General features: G+C 47.6%; 1 protein-coding gene across 1 annotated transcript in view; it reads left to right on the top strand.

The window, feature by feature from the left end:
• The window catches only part of mef2b (myocyte enhancer factor 2b), a 140060-nt gene that overhangs the window by 56896 nt on the left and 55972 nt on the right, over positions 1–27192 (top strand). The window contains exons 2-3 of the mRNA XM_063032301.1: positions 8385–8519; positions 22927–23058. Coding sequence (XP_062888371.1) covers positions 23005–23058 — 54 coding nt within the window. The 5' untranslated portion in view covers positions 8385–8519; positions 22927–23004. The remainder of the gene's footprint in view (positions 1–8384; positions 8520–22926; positions 23059–27192) is intronic.

The raw sequence follows: 27192 nt of genomic DNA, 5'->3' as shown, positions 1-27192 counted from the left end.
GAGGATGAGCAGTGACTCGATAGAGGTGTATAAAATTATAGAGTGGACAGAGAGAGACTTTTTCTCAGGATGGCAATGGTGAATATGTGCGGGCATAATTTTAAGGTGTTTAGAGGTAAGTGCGGTTGGGGGGATGTCAGAGGTAAGTTTTTTTTTACAGAGTGTGTGGTAGGTGTGGAATGAGCTGCCAGGGGAAGTGATAGGGGCCGATATATTGGGGATATTTTAGAAACTCTCAGATAGGCACATGGATGATAGAAAAATGGAGGGTTATGTGGAAGGGAATGGTTAGATTGATCTCAGTAGGTTAAAGGTTTGACACATCATGGGCTGAAGGCCTGTATTGTGCTGTAGTGTTCTAGACTTGTATTCTACAGAGAGCCTGGATAGGAATTCCGATGAAGGCTATTGGCCCAAAACATCGACTGTACTTTTTTTCCATTGATGCTGCCTGGCCTGCTGAGTTCCTCCAGCATTTTGTGTGTGTTGCTTGGATTTTCTCATCTCTAGATACGTTGGGACCGTTTTCCCTGAAGTGAAGTGGGCAGAGGTCACATGATCAAGATGGAGTTTATTCCCCATAGTTGTGATGTCTAAAACTAGACGGTAAAGGTTGAGATAAGAGGGGGGAGGTTTAAAAGGGATCTGAGGGTTAGATTTTTCTCACTCATCAGGTAGTTGGTGTCTGGAATGAACTGCCAGAGGAGGCAGAAACAGTAACAACATTGAAGAGACACCTGGACAGGTAGCTGAATGATCGGAGCACAGAGGGAAGAGACGGGTGGGACGACACAGTAGTGTGGTGGCCAGCACAGTGCTGTACATTACCAGCAAGACAGGTTCAATTCCTGCCGCTAACTGTAAAGAGTTTGTACGTTCTCCCCATGAGCGTGTGGATTTCCTCCAGGTGCTCCAGTTTCCTCCCACAATCCAAAGATGTACTGGCTGGTAGGTGAATTGGTCATTGTAAATTGTCCCGTGGTTAGGTGAGGGTTAAATCGGGGGATTACTGGGCGGCGCGGCTCAAAGTACCAGCAGGGCCTGTTCTGAGCTGCAGCTCAATCAATAAATAAATTTGCATAGATAAACCAAAGAGCCTGTTTCTACCGTCTGTGACTCCGTGACTCTGAGTGGCTGGGTCTGTGCTGGCATGGAGGAAACTGTGAGTGGACATGATTGAGGAGTGTAAATTTATGTTGGTGCAGGTGGGGCTTGTCACCCACAGTTGACATCTCATCTGTTGAGGGGTGGGGGGGGGCCGGAGTGGAGAGCTCATGAATGTGGACAGACGTGGAGACAAGGGCCCGGAGGAATGTTGGGTTAGTTTGACGTGAAATCAGGAAGGGAAGGTGGTGAAGGGTGAGAAAAGCTTGCCTCAGGGCTGGAGGGTGCCAGAGTCATTGCAAATTGGGATCGTCGGATCTTGGGAATCCTCTCAGATGTGGGCAAGATGGTGTCAGAGGCTGGGAGACAGACATGTACAGTTGTAGAAAGTACAGCACAGAAACAGCCCTTCAGTCCATCTGTCCATGCTGAACCATTTAAATTGCCTGTATGTGAGAGAGATGAATGGTTCCTGCTCCTGATCTCTCCCTGACTCAGGCTGGTAACACACAGTTGGCAGCAGATGTTCGTTCCTCACTCGACTGGAGTTTTGCCCTTTCATAGTAAGGTATGTTCAGTTGCAGAAGCCCTAAATTTAGCTAGGGGAAGATTCCAGGGGCCTCTTGACCTCTGCCCCTGCCACCACCCACCAGGGAATAGGCGGGATTTTGTCTAGAGCTCCAGGCTGCTGTCCCTCTGACTGGACAATCCCACAGGAAATCCCAGGCAAGATACTTGGGTTGCCCTGCAGTTTTTTGTCAACTGAGAGATGGGTGGCAGCCAGGAGCTGTAACGTTGCTGACTGCAGTGCGATCTGTTCCTGGGGCTGCTGTAACCTCTCCCATATCCACCCCCCCCCACCAGTCAAAATTGCTCCCTCCACCCTGACCTGAAAGACTAACAAAGATATCAGAAGAAATTCTAGAGTTGAAGAGAGAGAGAGAGAGGGGGACAGGAACAGGCCCCTTGGCCCAATCACCAAGGTGTCGGTCTGAGGTGGTCCCACATTTGGCCCTCATCCCTCTAAACCTTTCCTCTCCAAGTACCTGTCCTAGTGTCTTTCAAGCATTGTCATTCTACCTGTCGCAAGCACTTCCCCAGGCAGCTCGTCCATGTACCCACCCCCCTCTGCGGAGAAAAATTTGCTGCTCAGGTTCCTTTATGAATCTTGCCCTCTGACCTTTAACTTGTGCCCACTGGATTTAACCTCTCCAGTTCTTGGTCACTATCCACCTTATCTGCACCCTCATGATTTTATAAACCTCCACGAGGCCACTCTTCAGCCTCCTGACTCCAGGGAAGACACACCGAGTGAGAGCAGCACACACACACAATGCTGGGGAGCTCAGCAGCTCGGGCAGCATCCATGGAAAGGAATAAACCGTTGAGAATTTGGGCCAAGACCCTTCACTCTGAAGCACTGAATGTTCATTTCCATCTATAGATGCTTCCTGACCTGCTGAGTTCCTCCAGTACTTTAGGTGTGTTCTTCAAGTTCAAGTTTACTCGCCATTCAACCGCTCCCATGAATACAGCCAAATGAAGCCATGTTCCTCCTGGGCCAAGGTGTAAAACACTGTACCAGCTGTCACACACAGCACACATCACGTAATTCCGACAGCAGAAAAGCATACAGCTACCAAAAAAAATCTGGTTGCTGCAGGTTTTCAGCATCAGAAGCATCCCATGTATCTCCAGGTTGAGTGAAAAGGCTGGTGTTGTTTTGTCTGGAGTGTCCTGCCTGGTGACAGGGAAGATTGATTCAACCATCCCTTACCAATTGTAACCAGAGAACTGCTCAAAGGGACCAAATTTGTCCAGGAAGCACAGAACAGGGAAAAATTGGAGTATGTTCAATGAGCTAGCATCGGCATGATGGGTTGAAAGCCATCAGAAATAATATCACTGGTATATGTCATGAAATTTGTTGTTTATGTATGTATGTTACATTAAATAGGTAGTGCAAAATGAGAAAAAGTAGTGAGGTAAGGTTCTTGGGTTCAATGTTCATTCAGAAATCTGATGGCCCAGGGGAAGAAGCTGTTTCTGAATCACTGACTGTGTGTCTTCAGGTTCCTGTACCTCCTCCCTGATAGTAGCAATGAGAAGATGGCATATTCTGGGTGATGGATGCCATCTTTTTGAGGCATCACCTTTTGAAGATGTCCTCGATGCTGGGGAGGCAAGTGCTCATGCTGGAGCTGGCTAATCTGTTTGGTGACATACCAAATCTCCACAAACTCCTGCCCTGTATCAGATTGTCCTTTCCCAATCACAGTACAATGTTTCTCTGGAGTTGCTGCCAAGTTGAGGAAATTAGCTGTTTGTTTCTGGAGACTCTAGGCCAAACCCAGAAGTTTGGAGACAAATCACAAGAGATTCTGTAGATATTTGGAATCTGCAGTCCTGGTCTGAAACATGACTGGCCTTGTGAGTTCCTCGAGCATTTTGTGTGTGTGTTAGTTTGGGAGATGACTCCTGTCAGGTGCGACAGGTGCCCAGAGAACAGTCACTAACTTTGAGTTGACCCAGTCTTTTAATCTGCCTGTTTCGTGTCTGTTTTGCCTTCCTCCAAATCCCAGGAGGGTTCTGAAGTGTCTGCCCATTGACCAGGGCTGGGCCACAACACCCTTCCAAGCCGCCAAGCCCCTGGGAATGATCAAAGGCTGGAGCTCCAGACACAGCGCAACATAACTCCTGGTTTCAGCAATATCAAGCTCATTTGACTGCAATAACAGAGCAAAGAAATTTATATTTAGCAGCATGAATGACCTTCATGTCAGAACATGAAGGCTTGAGGTTTGTCTGAAATTTGTCTCCCCCACGTCTGCACTGCTGCACGTTCATGAACTGCTCCTGCATCAACATCTCTCACAACCCACACTCTTTGACCATTTACTAGTGATGCTTCATTTCATTGTGACTTTTCTGTTCACAGAATCTGTTATGCTTAAATAAAGATTGTTCGGCCCGGCTTCATGCTGTTGTCTCAGCTTCCCATCAGCCTCTGCCCGACCCTCTCTGCCCCCTCAGAGTTCACAATCTATTTATTCCTCCTCCTCTTCCTCCAGCATCTCCCTGACGTTTCTCCTTGGCAATGAGTTCCACATCCCCCTCCCACCCCATTCCATGTAGAAGGGTGTTTCAGACTGGATTTATTGGTAAGCGAATACAGAACTCAGAACATTATAGACCCTATGGCCCATCCACACTAATCCCATCTTCCTGCCTATGGGCTGATGCCTGTCCAACTGTCTCTTGAATATCTCTACCGTGTCTGTTTCCAACATCTCTACTGGCCACGTGGGCCAAGCACCCACTACTCTCTGATTTTAAAAAACTTGCCTCGTCAATCTTCTTTAGACTTTCCTTCTCTCACCTTTAGTACAAACCCTCTAGCATCTGACATTTCCACTCTGACTATCCACCTATGGGTCTCATACTTTTATAAAATTCTCTCAGATTTCCCCTCAGCCTCCGACACTCCAGAGAAAACAATTCAACTCTGTCCAAATTCTCCTTGTACTGATACTCTCCAATGCAGGCAGCATGATGGTGAAACTCTCTTCACTCCAGTTGGCAGCCCCCTTTTCTGCTTTGCTTCATTCTGACCATGTGGCCAAACACTTCGATCATTTGGAAAATGTTTGTTAGGTCCTTCCCCAGCTGAATGAATGTGCCACACTGAACAATACAAGAACCGCTTTTTTCTCCAGTCATTGCATTTCTGAATGGTCCATGAATGCTGTCTCATTACTCTCTTTTTGGCACAATTTTTATATTTTTGTAGATTTTTGTCTTTGCAATGTACCACTGTCCACACATCAGTGATAAAAGCCTGATAGTGATGTTGTGAGACTGCACTCATTGAGATGTGTGGAGCGGTGATGGGAAACTCTGTGGTGATGGTGCTAACCTCGAGCCAATAATCACTCTGTCTTTGTTAAACAGTACAGGCCCTTCGGCCCACTAAGTTGAGTTGACCCTTTTACCCACTCCACGATCAACCTAACCCTTCTACATAACCCTCTGTTACTCTAACATCCATGTCCCTACCTAAGATTCTTAAGGGAGATGTCCCTAAGGTATCTGCCTCTGACAGGGTGTTCCACACACCCACCACTTTCTGTGTTTGAAAACAATACCCACCCCTGACTTCCCCCTATACTTTCCTCCAATCACTTTAAAATTATGTCCCGACGTATTAGTCATTGCCACCCTAGGGAAAGGTCTCTGGCTGTCCACTCTGTCTATGCCTCTTGTTATCTTACACAGCTCTATCAAGACACCCCTCATCCTCCTCCTCTCCAAAGAAAAGAGCCCTAGCCCACTCAGCCTACTCTCATAAGACATGCTCTCTAACCCAGACAGCATCCTGGTGAATCTCTGCTACACCGTCTTTAAAGCTCGCACGTCCTTCCTACAGTGAGGACACTGGAACTGAACACAACACTCCGTGTGGTGTAACTGGAGCTTTGTAGAGATGCAGCATCACCTCACAATTCCCACCCCTGTGATAGGAAATGTCACTCACTGACAAACCCTCGTCTTCTGATGCAGAGGGCTTCCACCCACAGAGCGGACTTGCCTGACAGTACAATCTCAGAGCACTATAAATCATTAGACTCTGGAGCAGAATTCGGCCTTTCGGCCCATCTGCTCCGCCATTCCATCATGGCTGACTTACTTTCCCTCTCAACCCAATTTTCCTGCCTTCTCCCAAGAACATATCAACTTTCGCTCTGTGACTGTGGCAGTGTAGGAAACTCTGCAGACTGTACACCCGCACTGCACTCCTATACTCAACAACCTGCTCCTGAGGGAGTGAATACACACCAAGATGCAGAGCAAACGAGTGATGCCCTGCCATGCTGTCTATCTGAGGGTGCGTCTGTTCTGAACAGCAGCACCTCTGGAAGTGTGGCCCTCCCCTGCTACTGCATGGGGCATGTTGGCCAAGGTGGCACTCCCCTGGTACTGCATAGGGTGTGTTGGCCAAGGTGGCACTCCCCCGGTACTGCATAGGGTATGTTGGCCAAGGTGGCACTCCCATGGTACTGGATAGGGTGTGTTGGCTAAGGTGGCATTCCCCTGGGACTGTATAGGGGGTGTTGGCCAAGGTGGCATTCCCCTGGTACTGCATAGGGCATGTTGGCCAAGGTGGCATTCCCCTGGGATTGTATAGGGCGTGTTGGCCAAGGTGGCACTCCCATGGTACTGGATAGGGTGTGTTGGCCAAGGTGGCATTCCTCTGGGACTGTATAGGGGGTGTTGGCCAAGGTGGCATTCCCCTGGTACTGCATAGGGCGTGTTGGCCAAGGTGCAGATTGCATTCTGAGGAGTGGGACCAGAACTCACAGTTTTTAAACTCATGAATGCTAATCACTGCTGAACCTCTGCAGAGCAGTTAAAAGCCTTCTCTAAAAAGCCACATGTTTCATCATCAGTGAGGGATATGCAGATCACAGGCCCTTGAGTTTCCACCGTTCCAGTTTGACTCCTGACACCCTGAGGACAACCAATCCTGTTCTGCCACAAGCCAACTCACCAGACATTGGGAACGGTTTAGGAAGGTGAATTAGATTGAGAGTTGAACAGGCTCGTACCCACTGGCACAAGCGTGACTATAACATAGAGCAGACCATTCAGCCCATTGAGTCTGCTCTGCCATTCCATCATGGCTGATTTATTATCCCTCTCAACTTCATTCTCCTGCCTTCTCTCCGTAACCTGTGACATCATGACTGATCATGAATCAACCAACTTCCGCTTTAAATATGCCCAATGACTTGGCCTCCACAGCATCTGTGGCAATGAGTTCCACAGGTTCACTACCCTCTGGCTAAAGAAATTACTCCTCATCTCCACTGTACAGGGACATCCCTCTATTCTGAGGCTGTGCCCTCTGGTCCTACATTTCCCCACTATAGGAAACAGCCTCTCCACGTCCACCCTATCTAGGCCTTTCAACATTCACAGGTTTCAATGAGATCCCCTCTCATTCTTCTAAACTTCAACTAGTACAGGCCCAGGAAGTTTGGAACAGGGAGATCTTGATGTGTCCTCAGCAGGGCTGAAAATGGAGAGAATACTCTTCCCTCACTGTGGAAATTGAAACTCAGAACATCGTCCAGAATGTGAACTTGCCATGTAAGAGAAGAACAATTTTTTCCTCCAAGGGCCGTGGGTCTCAGGAACTCTCGTTCTCAGAAGCAATGTTTGAATATATGTAGGATGGAGTGAATTCGAGACGCCATGAGAAAGGGATTGAAAGTTGTGGGAGGTCATTGAGAAATTGGTGCTGCAGTTGATTCAGCCATGACCACATTGAATCATTGGGACAATCTGGAGGGGCAGAATGACCTACTCCTGTTCCCAGTTTGTACGTTACTGCCTCTCCTTTTGGGGATCAATATTAAATTCCAGGAGAAATACTTGAGAATGCTAACAATAAAACTGTTGTAAAAAGATTTATGGTCTGGGACCCAAGTACATCATAGAATCACTTTTGGTTTATAATCTTGCTCGAGCTCTCAGGTCTTCTCCTGCCGGTCTCTTAATTTAAAAATTCTCCCTCAGAAGACAATTGGCGGGTCAGTTTTTTTGAACTACGCTCCTAAACTGTGGAATTCGATATCTAAAACTATGGGGATACAGACCCAGCTGACACTTCCCAACACCCATTCTTTTAACTTTGCTTTTAACTGACATCTTTTTCTCTTATTTTAATGTTTATTTTTAGTTTTATTTTCATGTTTGCACTTTATCCCATTGTAAAGCACTTTGAACTGCATCGAGTGTATGGAAAGTGCTCTATGAATAAGTTATTATTATTAAGATATGAGTTGTGTTGTGAACTGCATTTTATCAGCTTGGTGACTTGCAAAGCTCTCACAAAGCTGCTCAGACTATTGGCTGAAGGCATAAGTGACCTGGGCTCGACGCCCAGACTCTCTCAGCGAGGTTCTCCAGCCCGGTCACTGGTATTCAGCTGATAGTCTAGCTTTCTATAGAAGCAGCCTCAGTCTCGGACCCCTGGGAGCTACCCATCAGGACTCTGGTGGCTGCATTGTTTTACCAAGGTCCTGCAGCATTTTCTGTTCTATTTCTGATACCTCCAGCATTTTATTTATTTGCTGTCAGTTATTTATAAAACTTGGCAGGAGTTCACTTCCGTGAGCCTCACACAGCCCTGGCCCTGGAGTGTTTGTTGCTGCTGGGAGCAGTGGGTGGACCTGAGACGTTCTGGCCAGCCTTTCACATGTCATTCCTCTGCTCAGCCTTCACTACAGGATCCCTCTGATGGAAGAGTAGTCACTCCCGACAGCAGCGCCACCCACAAGCCACGCGGAGGTCCCGTCTGTCCCTCTGTTGGAAGGAACTGACCCCACGGCCGCTCTCTGAGGGAAGAGCAGGTGAGTGCCTTCTGCCGTTCCGGGTACACATAAACCCTAGACCATGGTTAAATGCATGATGTGATCACTTACAATACACTTGTTTGTGGGAATCTGTGGTGGACATTTTAATGATTAAATTTATTTCTTACATGCATATCAAGACATTGAAACATGCAATGAAATACGACATTTGCACCAACGACCAATACAATCAGAGTATGTGCCGTGGGCAGGCCACAATTATCATCAACATAGTATGCCCATGACTTACTAATCCTAGGCTGTGTATCTTTGGACTGTGGGAAGAAACTGGAGTACCTGGAAAAAACCCACACGGTCACAGAGAGAACATACAACCTCCTTACAGTCAGCGGCAGGAGCTGAACCCGGTCTCTGGTGCTATGAAGTGTTGCGCCAACTACTATGTTACTGTGCTGCCTCCAAATCACCCCCATCAGAGCAGCAATAATGCTTCCAAAAAATCTACTTCCTAGCTGGCGACGCGTTTGGAAATTGCTGAGATGTGAAAGACAGCACAGAAATACGGGGCTTTGTTTAAAATACAGAAGAGGGTGAATGCAAAGAGAGGTGACACAGATGTTTTTTGGAGAGCTGGGTGCTACAGTGCTACCATGTAAGGACGGTGGAGTTACAATGTGATATATTTAAACAAGCAGATTCCAATGGAAACATGGAGTCAGGAAATTAAAGGGGAAATCAGAGGTGAGAAAAAGAAGTGGAAGCAAGGACAGGGGGTGTTACTGAACGGTTAATGAGATGAGAAGGTGGATGCAACAGGGAGAATGAACATCACACACTCCCCAAATCGAGTCAGCCCGGGGTGAGAACAGAGAGAAGCTCCTTCTGCACTGTCCTTTCAAACACCCTCAGGGCAAGGAGAGCACAACTCGACTGCAAATACGGCTTTTGAAAGTAAATAAAGTAAAAATAAGCTGTAGGTATACTGAAATCTAAAATAAAAACAGAAAATGCTGGAAATGCACAGCAGGTTAGACAGCAATGATGAAAAATGAGACATTTCAAGGGTTGAAACCCATTGTCAGATCCTGGAGAGATGAAAAGGCCATTCCAAGTTGGAGAGAAGGGATGGATAGGGTGAAACATAGAAAACCTACAGCACAAAACAGGCCCTTTGGCACACAAAGCTGTGCCGAACTTGTACGTACTTAAAAATTACCTCAGGTTGCCCATAGCTCTCTAGTTTTCTAAGCTCCATGTACCTGTCCAGGAGTCTCTTAAAAGACCCTACCGTATCTGGCTCCACCACCGTTGCCGGCAGCCCATTCCACGCACTCACCACTCTCTGTGTAAAAAAACTTACAGCTGACATCTCTGTACCTACTTTCAAGCACCTTAAAACTGTGCCCTCTCATGTTAGCCGTCTCAGCCCTGGAAAAAAGCCTCTGATTCTCTACACAATCAATGCCTCTCATCATCTTATACACCTCTATCAGGTCACCTCTCATCCTCCGCCAATCCAAGGGGAAAAGGCCAAGTTCACTCAACCTATTCTCATAAGTCATGCTCCCCAATCCTGGCAACATCCTTGTAAATCTCCTCTGCGCCCTTTCTATAGTTTCCACATCCTTCCTGTGACCAGACTGAGCACAGTACTCCAACTGGGGTCTGACCAGGGTCCTATAAAGTTGTAACATTACCTCTCGGCTCTTGAACTCAATCCCACGGCTGATGAAAGCCAATGCACCGTATGCCTTCTTAACCACAGAGTCAGTCTGCACAGCAGCTTTGAGTATCCTGTGGACTCGGACCCCAAGATCCTTCTGATCATCCATACTGCCAAGAGTCTTACCATTAATACTATATTCTGTCACCATATTTGACCTACCAAAATGAACCACTTCACACTTGTCTGGGTTGAACTCCATCTGCCACTTCTCAGCCCAATTTTGCATCCTATTGATGTTCCGCTGTAACCTCTGAGAGCCCTCCACACTATCCACGACACCCCCAACCTTTGTGTCATCAGCAAATTTACTAACTCATCCCTCCACTTCCTCATCCAGATCATTTATAAAAATCACAAAACGAAGGGGTCCCAGAACAGATCCCTGAGGCACACAACTGGTCACCGACCTTCATGCAGAATATAACCACTCTTTGCCTTCTGTGAGCAAGCCAATTCTGGATGGACAAAACAAGAACCCTTTGAATCCCATGCGTCCTTACTTTCTCAATAAGCCTTGCATGGAGTACGTTATCAAATGCCTTGCTGAAATCCATATACACTACATCTACTGCTCTACCTCCATCAATGTGTTTAGTCACATTCTCAAATAATTCAGTCAGGCTCGTAAGGTGCGACCTGCATTTGACAAAACTCTGCTGACTATTCCTAATTTTATTATTCCTGTCCAAATGTTCATAAATCCTGCCTCTCAGGCTCTTTTCCATAAACTTACCAACCACTGAAGTAAGACTCACTGGTCTATAATTTCCTGGGCTATCTCTTCTCCCTTTCTTGAATAAGGGAATGACATCTGCAACCCTCCAATCCTCCGGTACCTCTCCCGTCCCCATTGATGATGCAAAGATCATTGCCAGAGGCTCAGCAATCTCCTCCCTAGTCTCCCACAGTAGCTTTGGGTACATCCCGTCCGGTCCCGGTGACTTAATCAACTTGATGCTTTCCAAAAGCTCCTGCACATCCTCTTTCTTAATATCTATATGCTCAAGCTTTTCAATCCACTGTAAATCATCTGTATGATCACCAAGATCCTTTTCCGTAGTGAATACTGAAGCAAAGTATTCATTAAGTATCTCTGCTGTCTCCTCCGGTTCCATACACACTTTCCCACTGTCACACTTGATTGGTCCTATTTTCTCATGTATTATCCTCTTGCTCTTCACGTACTTGTAGAATGCCTTGGGGTTTTCCCATAATCCTGCTCACCAAGGACTTCTCATGGCCCCTTCTGGCTCTCCTAATTTCATTTTTAAGATCCTTCCTGTTCGCCTTATGATCTTCTAGGTCTCTATCATTACCAAATTTTTTGAACCTTTCATATGCTTTTCCTTTCTTCTTGACTAGATTTTCAACAGCCTTTGTACACCACGGTTCCTTTACCCTCCCATCCATTCCCTGTCTCATTGGAACGTACCTATGCAGAACCCCACACAAATATCCTTGAATATTTGCCACATCTCTGCCATACATTTTCCTGAAAACATCTGTTCCCAGTTTATGCTCCCAAGTGCCTGCCTGTTAGCTTCATATTTCCCCTTACTCCAATTAAACACTTTCTAACTTGTCTGTTCCTATCCCTCTCCAATGCTATGGTAAAGGAGATAGAATTGTGATCACTATCTCCAAAATGCTCTCCCACTGAGAGGTCTGACAGTTGATCAAGTACAGCCTCTCCTCTGGTAGGGTTATATTGTGTCAGGAAACCTTCCTGAGCACACCTAACAAATTCCACCCCATCTAAACCCCTTGCTCTATGGAGATGCAAATCAATATTTGGGAAATTAAAATCTTGCACCATGACAACCCTGTCCCTGTTACTTTTGGGTGGTCTATAAAAAACACGCAGTGGAGTTATTGACCACTTCCTGTTTCTAACTTCCACCCACAGAGACTCAGTAGACAATCCCTCCATGACCTCCTCCTTTTCTGCAGCCGTGACACTATCTCTGATCAACAATGCCACGCCCCCACCTCTTTTGCCTCCCTGCCTGTCCCTTCTGAAACATCTAAAGCCTGGCACTCAAAGTAACCATTCCTGCCCCTGAGCCATCCAGGTCTCTGTAGTGGCCACAACATCATAGCTCCAAGTACTGATCCATGCTCTAAGCTCATCCACTTTGTTCATGATGCTTCTTGCATTAAAATAGACACATCTCAAACCATCGGTCTGAGCATATCCCTTCTCTATCACCTGCCTATCCTGTCTCTCACACTGTCTTCAAGCTTCTTCTATTTGTAAGCCAACTGCCCTTTCCTCCGTCTCTTCAGTTCAGTTCCCACCCCCTAGCAATTCTAGTTTAAATTCTCCCCAATAGCCTTAGCAAACCTCCCTGCCAGGATATTGGTCCCCTTCAGATTCAAGTGCAACCCGGTCCTTTTTGTACAGGTCACGCCTGTCCCAAAAGAGGTCCCAGTGATCCAGAAATCTGAATCCCTGCGCCCTGCTCCAATCCCTCAGCCACGCATTTATCCTCCACCTCATTCTATTCCTATATTCACTGTCGCAGGGCACAGGCAGTAATTCCGAGATGACTACCTTTGTGGTCCTGCTTTCAGCTTCCTTCCTAACTCCCTGTAGTCTGTTTTCAGGACCTCCTCCCTTTTCCTACCTATGTTATTGGTACCAATATGTACCATGAACTCTGGCTGTTCACCTTCCCACTTCAGGATATCGTGGACGCGATTAGAAACATCCCAGATGCTGGCACCCGGGAGGGAAACTACCATCTGTGTTTCTTTCCTGCATCCACAGAATTGCCTGATTGACCCCCTAACTGTCGAGTCCCCTATCACTGCTGCCATCTTCCTTTCCCTACCCTTCTGAGCCCCAGGGCCAGACTCTGTGCTAGAGGCACAGCCAAAGATGTTGTCCCCCAGGTAGGCCATCCCTTGAAAAGTACTCAAACAGAGTTCTTATTGTTAAGGGGGACAGCAACAGGGGTACTCTCTAGTATCTGACTCTTGCCCTTCCCTCTCCTGACAGTTATCCATTTATCTGTCTCCTGAGGTCCCGGTGTGATGACTTGCCTATAGCAACTCTCTATCACCACCTCACTCTTCCTAACCAGATGAAGGTCATCGAGCTGTGTCTCCAGTTCCCTAACCCATCCATCAGGAGCTACAGCTCGATGCACCTGGCACAGATGTGGCCATCCGGGAGGCTGGGAGTCTCCCTGACATCCCACATCCGACACCCAGTACAGAACACTGGCCTCACGCACATACTTCCTGTCTCTATTCTGCACAGGCAACCTACCTCGCCTCGATCTGTTATCGCCGAAGCCCCGTAGAGCCAGAGCCTTCCTACTCTGACTCCCTCTACTCTGACACCCGCGCTATAAAGCTGAATCCTTTTGAACTCTTAATGCCGGACTAACTCACTGACGTTCACACACTTGCGCAGTTGTCCCTTGGGTGAGGCCAGCACTGCTGTGTATGTGAGAGACGGGCAGAGGAGGGGTGGAGAGGGTGAGGCCAGCACTCCTGTGTACGTGAGAGACGGGCACGAGAGAGGAGGAGAGGGTGAGGCCAGTATTCCTGTGTATATGAGATGTAATGTTGATCCAGTCAAATGGATCAATCGGAGCAGTAAGACAGTGGGGCAGCGGGCAGTCAGGTGGCAGGGTGGTGGGACTTGTCTCCCATGTCAGGCTGTTCGGAGAGAGAAGCAGTGAGCCAATGTCACAGATGTTACAGCAGACATGGCCAATCCTGAAATGACAGAATTGGATTAAAAGACTGCAGTGTGATTTGAGCGAAGACGGGATGCTGTTTCTCCAGTTCCTCTGATGGTGCAATTGTGCTGGGGAGGGTTCAGACAATCTGTTCAATCTGAAGGCTGGTGGGTTGTAAAGTGCGACAGGGGAAATGGGTTCATACTCTGTCCGGGAAGAGAGTGGGTGAGAGCAGAGATACAGGAGAACAACGAAATGTGATCGAAGGCTCAGTTTACTCTGCCGGAGGAGCAGCCATGGCTCTGGATATATTTGGCAGGTAATATTGTGGAGACTCTAGGAGGAAACACCATGGACAAGTGGAACTGGGAAAGAGGTTCCTGTTGGGGGTGGGGTGGGGAGATCCAGACTCAAGCTAACAGTGGGTGTCTGTGGGAACTCAATTGCCTGAAGACCAACACGCCATACGTCTTCTTAACCACCCAGTCTATCCCAGAGAGTAACTTTGAGAGATCTATGGATGTGGACCCCAAGACCCCTCTGTACTGTTCCCCCACCCTGCTCAAAATCCTGCCATGATCCCTGTTCAGTATTTTGCTTACAAGTTTGAACTTCCAAAGACTCTCACCTCACACTTCCGGAGTAGATGAAAACAAAGTATTTTCCATGTGTCCCCTCGAAGGAAACAAGTTTAAAATGGACCCATTTGAGTTCACTCTGCACTGCCCCATCAAACTCCCAACAGAGGGTCAGTCCTTTCTCCTGAGTCACGTTGGTTGGACTCGCTCCTTCGATGCAGACAGTCAAGTGAAGTGGAATCTGTAGTTTATTCAGAGTTAGCACAGATTTATTGTACTCCCCTCGTACCCAAAGTGTGGCTGGTCATTTCCAAACTGTGAAAAATTGACGATGGGGTGTCATCACTCTGAGGAAACATTCAGAATGTGTGCTTCCCCTTTTGACAATTTGTTACCGTGTGAACCAAGCCAATTCTCCACAGAAGGCCTGAGTCTGACCGTTCTAACTGGGTGTGAGCTATCTCCACTCCCATTGCATAATCAGTGGCTTGAGAAATCTGTTTCACTAAAATAAAGGTTTGTGAAAAAGTCGATTTGATGCAGATTATAGTTCCATCTACACCGTCCTGCTGGTACTCTGGACAGCGGCAGGAGGGCTCCACAACAGGTAGGCAATGCTGCCCAATGATCTCTGGCACCATCAACGGTATATATACAGAAAGGTGCCAGGGAAGGGCCAGTAACATTGTGAAGGATCTCACCCACCCTGCATGTGTTTGTCCTACTCCCATCGGGGAGGAGGTTATGTAGCATCCACACCAGGACTGCCAGACTCAAAAGCAGTTACTCTCCCCAAGCAGTGAGGCTGATCAACACCTCCACCCACTAACCCAGCCCTCCACACCCCCACCATCACAACTTTATTAGGGAGGAGAAGATGGCGGCATGACACAGCGCGCGCGGCCTCTCCGGTGAATGATATCGGTATTTGTAAGTAGGGGCCGTGCACAATCCTGATTTGATGGAGACAGACGTGAGAAGCACAGAGGAACATCTGGAGAAACTTCTGAAATGCCCGGTTCGCTGCCGCTGCTACTGTGCGATCAAGAATCTCTGGAGGGAAAGGCCCCAAATCCTCGGCTTTGCCTGTTACTGGCGGCCAGGGCTGGGGTCGAAGCATTCGGCAGAGATGGTGCTCAGTGCTCGGTGTCGGAGGGCTGGTCAGAGACTCAAAGTTTTTGGACGGACTCAGAGTTGGACTGTGTTCGGGTGCTTCCAGGATGCTGCATCGGCAAGTTTGCGGCGCTGGAAGCTCATGGCAGGGAGAGTTTTCTTCCTTCTACCATCTGCGCGAGATGTTGGGACTTTTGAGAGACTTTGAGACTTTTTTTTTAACCATGCCCATGGTCTTTATCAAATTACAGTATTGCTTGCACTGTTGTAACTATATGTTATAATTATGTGGGTTTTGTCAGTTTTTCAGTCTTGGTCTGTCTTCTGTTTCTGTGATATCACACTGGAGGAACATTGTATCATTTAATGCAAAGGCATTACTAAATGACAATAAAAGAGGACTGCGTGTCCTCATAATCTAATCTAATCTAATTTCCTGTCAGAGTCACCTATGTACAGACACTCCTGTGCCTAGTGTCACTTTATGGACATACAATCAACCTATGTATATAAATTATTTTGTGTATTTATATTTATTGTGTTGATATTATTAATGTATTCCTTTTCTTATTGTGTTTTTTTTGTGCTGCATCAGATCCGGAGTAACAATTATTTTGTTCTTCACACTTGTATGCTGGAAATGACATTAAGCAATCTTGAATCTTGAATGGGTTAGAGTAAACACCATCCTGCAGGTTGTCTGGACAGGGACCGTGTGAGTTTGACAGAGTAAACCACCTTCTACACAATCCTGCAGATGTCCTGGGCAGGGATAACGTGTTAGACAGAGTTAACTGCCTTCATCACCATCCTGTCTTGCGTCCTGGACAGGAACAGCACAAGTTAGAGAGTGAACTCCCTCGAGATTCCCCGGATTAATGTTGGGAATCACCAAAGAAGACCCAACTCTTTGTTGCATCCTGATAATATCTTGGGAACATATTTTACAGGGCAGCAATACTGCAAGAGCTGGCTTCTCATCTCAATGGTGTTGCTGGCTCTGTGACGAAGTGTACAGTGCAGTTAAGTCCTCTTCACTGTCCACCCATGTGCTGACTGACCTGCACTGGAACATTGATGGCTTGAGTTGTTGACTCGTGGGTGAGAGTGGCAGTTCCTCTTTGTTGCCCAAACAAGTTCAAGTTTATTGTCATCTGATTGTACATACGTATATACAACCAAACAAAACAATGTTCCTCCAGTTCACAGTGCACCCACAAAACATGTATCACACACAGCACATAAAACAAAGTATTGAAGTACAAAGTTCAAAGTAAATTTATTATCGAAGTACAACTCTAAGATGGGTTTCTTGTGGGCATACTCAATAAATCCAATTATTATAATAGAATTGATGAAAGACCACACCCAAAAGGGCGAACAAACCACAAATACAAAAGAAAAAAAATGAAAGAATAATAAAAATAAGCAATAAATAGTGAGAACATGAGAAGAAGAGTCCTTGAAAGTGGATCCATGGGTTGTGGGAACAGTTCAGTGATGGGCTGAGTGAAGCTATCCTGTCTGGTTCAGGAGCCTGATGGTTGAGGGGTAATAACTGTTCCTGAGCCTGGTGGTGAGAGTCCTGAGGCTCCTGATGGCAGCGTGTCCTGGGTAGTGGGGGTCACTGAGGACGGATGCTGCATTCCTGCAACAACGCTCCATGTAGATGTGCCCAGTGGTGGGGAGGGCTTTACCTGTGATGGACTGGGCCATATCCACTACTTTCTGCAGGATTTTGTAGGATAATAAAGTACAATTTAAAATGCATATCGTGTGCAGCACAGGTAAACAGTAAACAGCTCACTGTGCTAGTGACGAGACCTCTGTGGTGACAGGGTACTCATTAGCCTCACAGCCTGAGGGAAGAAACTGTATCCCAGTCTAGGTTAATAGCCATTGTTTGCCCTAGGACGCTGATGGACTTATTCAGGCACAGAGTGGCAACAATCTGCGTGCATAGAGAGCGCCTGGTGTTTGTACAAACCTGTTCTCATGCTTGGGTGTCAAACAAATTGACCAGTTTTGGGGTGTGTACTCTCGTGTCAGCTTACACAAGTACCGTGGAGAGCACCGTCACTTTCATTATCACGAACATATGCCCTGAAATTTCTTCTGCCAAATACATAAAAATCACTGTGTTACATAATTATATATAAAAACAATTCAATAGTGCAAAAAATGAGCAGAATAGTGAGGTAGTGTTAATGGGTTCCTGGATCTTTTGGAATTCTCTTCGGAACAAGGGGCAATCAGGTCTCACAGTACAATAGGGAGCTTCGCACTGTTAGAAGGACCAAGACCCTGTCTGCCACCCTGTAAAAGTTCTCTCAGCAGCATTTGAACAGCGGGGGAGCTGCAGTGCCTTGGAGTAGCACTGTTTGAACAGCGGGGTGATCTGCTATTAGGGAATGAGAGAGAGCAAGTGACAGGAGTTTGTGTTGGGCAACACTGTACCTAAATGATCGCAATGCTATTAGTTTCAAAGTAAATGTGCAAGAGAATAGGTCCGGTTGGCGAGCTGACATTCAAAATTGGAGACAGGCCAATTTTAATGATATCAGAAAGGACCTGGCAGGTGTGAAGTGGGACAGGCTGTTTTCTGGCAAATGGGAGGCCTTCAAAAGTGAAATTTTGACAGTATAAGGCTTGTATGTCCCCGTCAGAAAAAAGGCAAAGATGTAGGATGCTGCCTGACCTGCTGAGTTCCTCCAGCATTTTGTGTCTGTTGCTCAGATTTCCGGCATCTGCAGATTTTCTCTTGTTTGTGATTGGATTGTCCAGTCCTGCCGAAGGGTTTTGGTCCAAAACATCGACTGTACTCATTTCCCAGATGCTGCCTGGCCTGCTGAGTTCCTCCAGCATTTTGTGTATGTTGCTTGCATTTCCAGCATCTGCAGATTTTCTCTTGATTGTGAAGGAGAATCCTAATGGATTCCACAGGTATGTTAAGAGAAAAGGATTGTAAGGAACAAAACTGGGTCTCTGGAAACCAGAATGGCAATCTACATGTGGAGCCAAAAGAGATGGGGGAGATCCTAAATGAATTCTTTGCAGCTGTACTTATTCAGGAGACAGAATAAAGGGTCTTTCCCAATGGCCAGAGTATATAGAAGTGAGGCAAAGCAGTATCATCTTCATGAACCCGATACAGAGTACAGAGGGAGAGGTGTTTGCTGTCCTGAAGCAAATCAGGGTGGATAAATCTCCAGGACCTGACAAGGTGCTTTTTTGGACCCTGCGGAAGGCAAGTGCAGAAATTGCCGGGGCCCTAGCATACAGGTGGGGTGCTGCAGAATTGGCGGATAACCAGTGTTGTTCCGCTGTTCAAGAAAGGCTCTAAAAGTAAACCAGGAAATTGTATGCTGGTGAACCTGACATCAGTGGTGGGTAAGTTATTGGAAAGTATTCTAAAGGACTGAATATGTATTTGGATAGACATTGACTGATTAAGGATAGTTGGCATGGCTTTGTTCATGGTGGGTCATGTTTACACAATATTAAAGAGTTTTTTGAGAAATTTACCAGGAAATTTGCTGAAGGCAAGGCTGTAGGTGGACCTCAGTAAGGCATTTGGCAAGGTACCGCATGGGGAGGTTGGTAAAGATGGTTCAGTCGCTTGGCATTCAAAATGAGGTAGCAAGTTGGACTCAATTGCCAACAAGAGAAAATCTGCAGATGCTGGAAATCCAAGCAACACACACAAGATGCTGGAGGAACTCAGCAGGCCAGACAGTATCTATGGAAAAGAGTAAGCAACACACATAAAAGTTGCTGGTGAACGCAGCAGGCCAGGCAGCATCTCTAGGAAGAGGTGCAGTCGACGTTTCAGGCCGAGACCCTTCGTCAGGACTAACTGAAGGAAGAGCGAGTAAGGGATTTGAAAGTTGGAGGGGGAGGGGAGATGCAAAATGATAGGAGAAGACAGGAGGGGGAGGGATGGAGCCAAGAGCTGGACAGGTGATAGGCAAAAGGGATACGAGAGGATCATGGGACAGGAGGTCCGGGAAGAAAGACAAGGGGGGGGGAGGACCCAGAGGATGGGCAAGGGGTATATTCAGAGGGACAGAGGGAGAAAAAGGAGAGTGAGAGGAAGAATGTGTGCATAAAAATAAGTAACAGATGGGGTATGAGGGGGAGGTGGGGCATTAGTGGAAGTTAGAGAAGTCAATGTTCATGCCATCAGGTTGGAGGCTACCCAGATGGAATATAAGGTGTTGTTCCTCCAACCTGAGTGTGGCTTCATCTTGACAGTAGAGGAGGCCGTGGATAGACATGTCAGAATGGGAATGGGATGTGGAATTAAAATGTGTGGCCACTGGGAGATCCTGCTTTCTCTGGCGGACAGAGCGTAGGTGTTCAGCAAAGCGGTCTCCCAGTCTGAGTCGGGTCTTGCCAATATATAAAAGGCCACATCGGGAGTACCGGACGCAGTATATCACCCCAGCCAACTCACAGGTGAAGTGTCGCCTCACCTGGAAGGACTGTTTGGGGCCCTGAATGGTGGTAAGGGAGGCAGTGTAAGGGCATGTGTAGCACTTGTTCCGCTTACACGGATAAGTGCCAGGAGGGAAATCAGTGGGGAGGGATGGGGGGGACGAATGGACAAGGGAGTCGCGTAGGGAGCGATCCCTGCGGAATGCAGAGAGAGCGGGGTAGAGAAAGGTGTGCTTAGTGGTGGGATCCCGTTGGAGGTGGCGGAAGTTACGGAGAATAATATGTTGGACCCGGAGGCTGGTGGGGTGGTAGGTGAGGACCAGGGGAACCCTATTCCTAGTGGGGTGGCAGGAGGATGGAGTGAGAGCAGATGTACGTGAAATGGGGGAGATGCGTTTAAGAGCAGAGTTGATAGTGGAGGAAGGGAAGCCCCTTTCTTTAAAAAAGGAAGACATCTCCCTCATCCTAGAATGAAAAGAGTAAGCAGTTGCCTTTTCAGGCTGAGAGCTTTAATCAGGTTGGGAGGTCCTGGTTGTAGAGATATAGGCCAAAGAGAGTAAATGGGATCAACTGGGGTAGGCAGCTCAGTCAGCATGGATGAAATGGATGGATGGGCATTTTTCTGTGCTAATTGTTGCCTGAAATGTATTTTTTTTATATATTTTAGAAAATGCCTTCAAGGAAATAAATGTTAAAGTAGTTTATGGTGGCAAATAACTATGCATACTTTGATCATAACTTTCCTTTGACTTTTGAATTACACCTCATTCCAACATTACATTTCACTCTTCAGGACCTCTTCTGTTACTTCCCCTGACCCCAGCTTGCAAATCTGGACACTGCAGCCAACAGCCTACAGACCTGATTTCAGCATCACCTTCAGTCCATTCCTCCCGAGGATGGTCATGACAATGATTCTGCAAATGAAGGGGTTAATGTATGCGGAGTGTTTGATGGCTCTCGGCCTGTACTCACTGGAGTTTGGAGAATGAGGGGAATCTCATTGAAACCTATCAAATTTTGAAAGGACTGGATAGAGTGGATAGAGTGGATATGGAGAGGATGTTTCCTATAGAGTGGATATGGAGAGGATGTTTCCTATAGAGTGGATATGGCGAGGATGTTTCCTATAGAGTGGATATAGCGAGGATGTTTCCTATAGAGTGGATATGGAGAGGATGTTTCCTATAGTGAGGGAGGAAACAGCCTCAGTATAGAGAGACGTCCCTTTAGAACAGTGATGAGCAGGAACTTCTTTAGCCAAACGGTAATGAATCTGTGGAATTCATTGCCATGGACAGCTGTGGAGACCGAGTCATTGGGTATATTCGAAGGGGAGGTTGGTAGGTTCTTGGTTAATCAGGGTGTTAAAGGTTACGGGAAGAAGGCAGGAGAATATGTTTGAGAGGGATAATAAATGAGCCATGATTGAATGGTGCAGCAGACTCGATGGGCCGAATGATCTAATTTTGCTCCTTTGTCCTACGGTCATGTGGTCTAGTGAATTCCATTGACCATTGAAACAGGAAAACTGTATCTCCTGACACAAGCCAACCAATCTCTCTAGTTGTGAGTGCAGGCTGGCTGATTGTATGTGGTATGTTTCTGTCTAATGAAACGTTGTCAGCTGAACCGTGCTCTCTTTGCAGAGTTAGTTGGTAGTTAAACAAACTGCTTCCAAGAGTCCTTTGTCTGCCACGAACGCTCTGGGAATTTCTTTGGGAATTTCTCTCCTGGGTAACGTGTTGTGAGATGGAGTACTTCTCTTTTTGGACTGGGTTGTAGAATTGCTTTTTTTGCAGTTTTGTCTTCGTATGATTGCTTGTACTTTTATATAATCACCTAGATACAAGTAAATGTTCAGTGAAATTTCCAGTAACTACACTACAGTTTCTTCTTTATTTTTGCAGAAGCTGCTCAGTTTTGCAGTAGGTGTGATGACACTTGAACGTGGCTACTCTTTAGGTTTAATTGTAATCACTGTAATGTTGTTACCACTGGCCTGGCTCTGTGTATGAGATGACCACGAGTTCTTTTTCCTTTGGTTGTTTGCTTGTTCTCTTGGCTCCTCTTTCTTGTTCATTTTCCACACTTCTAACACTTAATAGAAAAAATTGTAAGCAGCAAGCTTGAAGTCTCGTTCTTGACTTGCAGTCATAGAACACTACAGCACAGAAACAGACTCTTTGGCCTATCTCGTCCACGCCAAAACCATTTGAACTGCCTAGTCCCATTGACCTGCTCTGGGACCACAGCCCTCCACACCCTCCATCCATGTACCTATCCAAACTTCTTATACTGGCAGCTCGTTCCACACGCTCATGACCTCCTGAATGAAGTTTTCCCCCTCATGGTCCCCTTAAACATTTCACCTTTATTCTTAACCCATGACTTCTGCTTGTAGTCTCATCCAGCTTCACTGGTAGGAGCCTGCTTGCCTTTACCCTATCTATACCCGTCATAATTTTGTATACCTCTATCAAATCTCCCCTCAATGCTCTAAATGCTTCAGAGAAGGAAGTCTTAACTTATTCAACCTTTTCCTATAACTCAGGTCCTCAAGTCCTGGCAACATCCTTGTAGATTCTGTTTGTACTCTTTCAATCTTATTGATATTTGCAGTAGGTGACCAAAACTGCACACAATACTCCAAATTAGGCCTCACCAACATCTTATACAATCTCCAGAGAACCTTTGGATCACAAAAGCATCAGGATCCAATGGTCCTCTTGTCATGTTGATTTGAGGTTTCTATTGTGAATCGGGATTCGCAAATGATTGGTCAAGTTTAGTAGATGTAATTAGATGTTGATACAAGTTAAGTATTGAGTAAATAGTATGGTTTATTATTTACTAATTTGGATTAATTTCCATCCTCCCTCTCCAATGAACCTCAGGTAATGACAACAAACGAAACCTCTACCTGAATTTGAAACGTCAGAGAGACGGACGGTAGGATAATCAAAGAGTGGAAAATGGGAAGAAAGAAGATTCAGATCTCCCGGATTGTTGACCAGAGGAATCGACAGGTACTCACATTCCCAGGCTCAAGGTGCAACCCACAAATGACTTGCTGGCTCTATTTTTATCAGGCCATAAGACAAGAACAGAATTAGTCCATTCAGCCCATCCTCACATTCCATCATGGCTGATTTATTTTCCCTATCAACCCCTTTCTGCTGCCTTCTCCTCTTAACCTTTGATATCCTGACTAATCATGAACTTGTCAACCTCCATTTTAAATATACTCAATAACTTGGCCTCCACAGCCATCTGTGGCAATGAGTTCATCAGATTCAACATTCTTTAGCTAAAGAAATACCTCTTTATCACTGTTCAAAATGAACATCCCTCTATTCTGAGGCTGTGCCCTCTGGTCCTAATCTCTCCCACTATAGGAAACATACAGCGTATATTTCAATAGGTTTTAATGAGATACCCCTCATCTCCCGCTGCCTTGCTGAGGTTATCTCCAGGGTTTAGCCTGAATGCCCGCACCGAGTGTCAGGCAGCTTGGTAGTGCTGAGAACCTGCAGGTCTAGGAGAGCAGTGATCAGGGGGTTGAACCTTAGCCATGAAAACTCTTTATTCAGTTGAGCTGTCTTCACGAACTTTGTAAACCAGACATTGCTCTCAGAGTCTGTGGGAGCTGAATTCGCTTACTAATCCTTCTCCAGGCAATTTGTTTAACAAATCTCTCAATATCCTCCTTGAACCACTTCCTCTGCCACCATACTGTTCCGATTGAGGTTCTGCTGATGTGGTTCCTGGAACTGCCTCATGGGTGTGGGTCTATGGACAGGACCGGGCCAACCCAGAGCCCAGTTCCCTTCTGCTTGGGATCACTTAGCAATGATTAGCGAAACGCTAATCACGATCTCAGGATTAAGGAAAGGTTGAAATGTTTGTTTGTTGTGGGAATTTGCGCTTTTGGGTGGCACTGAACTTCTGTCTGGTGACGTTGCCCATATTCCATGCTAGGCCTACCAGTGGAGTTCCCAGGTGACAGCTAAGATTGGAGTCTTCCCCTATCCACAAGGTTTACGTAGTGGGGGGGGGGGGTGGTGATCACTCTGTGTCAGTGGAGTCTTGGTGTACATTTATACAAGTGGCATCATATTACAGAGCCGTGGGGAGCTTCTGCTCAAATGTCCTGCCCAACCCAACCTTCCAGTTCCTCATACAAAGTCACAAAGAGTGGGGGTTCCCGAGCAGGTGCCTGTGGAACTGTTGGTATTGGTAGTGGAAGAGATTCTGGTGCAGGAGTACCCAACGATGTTTTAAGGTCTTTTACATCCACCCAAGAAACCAGTTGAGTTATCAGTTTAATATACCAATAGTGTAGTTAATGTGGTGACAAGCAAACAGCAGGGCACAACTTGCACTCCACGAGGTCCCACAAACACCAGAATAACATTCAACAGATGTCAGTCAACAATGGTCAATGGCCCACAGGCTTTTTGACATCAGGTAGACAGGATCACAGACGGGAAATAGAGGTCAGTCATTTCTTAGCCCTGTGTGCTCCAGGCCTGGCTGGCATCGGTGCTATGAAGTAATGCTGACAACCCAGCACCACTCTGCTGAAGTGGTATCACTGCAAACGTGGAGGAGCCGGTGAATTGCCCACTCTGACTCTCTAAAGAATCTGACCAAAAATAGTTGATAACCATTAATGAACACGTCAGGAGAAACTTCCTCTACCTGAGAGAGTTGGAACTCACTGGGAAGGAGGGAGTCCCATAAAACAGAAGCATCTGTGCAGGGGGAGACTGGTGAAGAGTGTGCAGAGAGGCCATGGGGAGACTGGTGAAGAGTGTGCAGAGAGGGCCAGGGGGAGACTGGTGAAGGGTGTGCAGAGAGGGCAGGGGGAGACTGGTGAAGAGTGTGCAGAGAGGGCCATAGGGAGACTGGTGAAGAGTGTGCAGAGAGGCCAAGGGGAGACTGGTGAAGAGTGTGCAGAGAGGCCAAGGGGAGACTGGTGAAGAGTGTGCAGAGAGGCCAGGGGGAGACTGGTGAAGAGTGTGCAGAGAGGCCAAGGGGAACTGGTGAAGAGTGTGCAGAGAGGCCAGGGGAGACTGGTGAAGAGTGTGCAGAGAAGCCAAGGGGAACTGGTGAAGAGTGTGCAGAGAGGGCCGGGGGAGACTGGTGAAGAGCGTGCAGAGAGGGCCGGGGGAGACTGGTGAAGAGTGCGCAGAGAGGGCTGGGGGAGACTGGTGAAAAGTGTGTAGAGAGGGCCATGGGGAGACTGGTGAAGAGTGTGTAGAGAGGCCATGGGGAGACCGGTGAGGAGGTGCAGAGGCGCCAGGTGGAGATTGGTGAAGAGTGTGCAGAGAGGCCAGGTGGAGATTGGTGAAGAGTGTGCAGAGAGGGCCGGGGGAGACTGGTGAAGAGTGTGTAGACAGGGCCATGGGGAGACTGGTGAAGAGTGCACAGAGAGGGCTAGGGGGAGACTGGTGAAGAGTGCGCAGAGAGGGCCATGGGGAGACCGGTGAGGAGGTGCAGAGAGGATAGGGGGAGACTGGTGAAGAATGTGCAGAGAGTCCATGGGGAGACTGGTGAAGAGTGTGCAAAGAGGCCAGGGGGAGACTGGTGAAGAGTGTACAGAGAGGGCCAGGGGGAGACTGGTGAAGAGTGTGCAGAGAGGCCAAGGGGAGACTGGTGAAGAGTGTGCAGAGAGGCCAGGGGGAGACTGGTGAAGAGTGTGCAGAGAGGCCAAGGGGAACTGGTGAAGAGTGTGCAGAGAGGCCAGGGGAGACTGGTGAAGAGTGTGCAGAGAAGCCAAGGGGAACTGGTGAAGAGTGTGCAGAGAGGGCCGGGGGAGACTGGTGAAGAGCGTGCAGAGAGGGCCGGGGGAGACTGGTGAAGAGTGCGCAGAGAGGGCTGGGGGAGACTGGTGAAAAGTGTGTAGAGAGGGCCATGGGGAGACTGGTGAAGAGTGTGTAGAGAGGCCATGGGGAGACCGGTGAGGAGGTGCAGAGAGGCCAGGTGGAGATTGGTGAAGAGTGTGCAGAGAGGCCAGGTGGAGATTGGTGAAGAGTGTGCAGAGAGGTCAGGGGGAGACTGGTGAAGAGTGTGCAGAGAGGGCCGGGGGAGACTGGTGAAGAGTGTGTAGACAGGGCCATGGGGAGACTGGTGAAGAGTGCACAGAGAGGGCTAGGGGGAGACTGGTGAAGAGTGCGCAGAGAGGGCCATGGGGAGACCGGTGAGGAGGTGCAGAGAGGATAGGGGGAGACTGGTGAAGAATGTGCAGAGAGTCCATGGGGAGACTGGTGAAGAGTGTGCAAAGAGGCCAGGGGGAGACTGGTGAAGAGTGTACAGAGAGGGCCAGGGGGAGACTGGTGAAGAGTGTGCAGAGAGGGCCGGGGGAGACTGGTGAAGAGTGTGCAGAGAGGGCCGGGGGAGACTGGTGAAGAGTGTGCAGAGAGGGCCAGGGGAGACTGGTGAAGAGTGTGCAGAGAGGGCCGGGGGAGACTGGTGAAGAGTGTGCAGAGAAGCAAGGGGGAGACTGGTGAAGAGTGTGTAGAGAGGGTCGGGGGAGACTGGTGAAGAGTGTGCAGAGAGGGCCGGGAGAGACTGGTGAAGAGCGTGCAGAGAGGGCCAGGGGAGACTGGTGAAGAGTATGCAGAGAGGGCCGGGGGAGACTGGTGAAGAGTGCGCGGAGAGGGCCGGGGGAGACTGGTGAAGAGTGTGCAGAGTGGGCCGGGGGAGACTGGTGAAGAGTGTGCAGAGAGGCAAGGGGGAGTCTGGTGAAGAGTGTGCGGAGAGGCAAGGGGGAGACTGGTGTGCAGAGAGGGCCGGGGGGAGGGGTCAGCACCTGCACAAAAATAACCACTGCTAGGAAGGTCAAGTGGGCTCGGCCTTTTCTCATTGGGGCCAAGGAGGATGGGAGATGACCTGATAGTGCATATAAGGTGGTGAGAGGCATAGGTTAAGTGTACCGTCAGAGACGTTTTCCCAGGGCAGAAATGGCTAATATGGGAGGACGTGATTTTGAGGTGATTGGAGGTAAGGACAGGGGAAGTGTCAGAGGTAGGTTGTTACACAGAGGGAGGTGGGTGTGTGGAATGCATTGCTGTGGGTGGTGGAGACAGATACATTAGAGACGCATGGTTGATAGAAAAATGGAGGGTTATGCGGGGGAGAAGGGTTCAAGTTCAAAG

The sequence above is a fragment of the Mobula hypostoma genome, chromosome 24 (genome assembly GCF_963921235.1).
Source record: "Mobula hypostoma chromosome 24, sMobHyp1.1, whole genome shotgun sequence".
NCBI classification, from domain to species: Eukaryota; Metazoa; Chordata; class Chondrichthyes; order Myliobatiformes; family Myliobatidae; genus Mobula; species Mobula hypostoma.
This window is presented reverse-complemented; position numbering and strand designations above follow the sequence as displayed.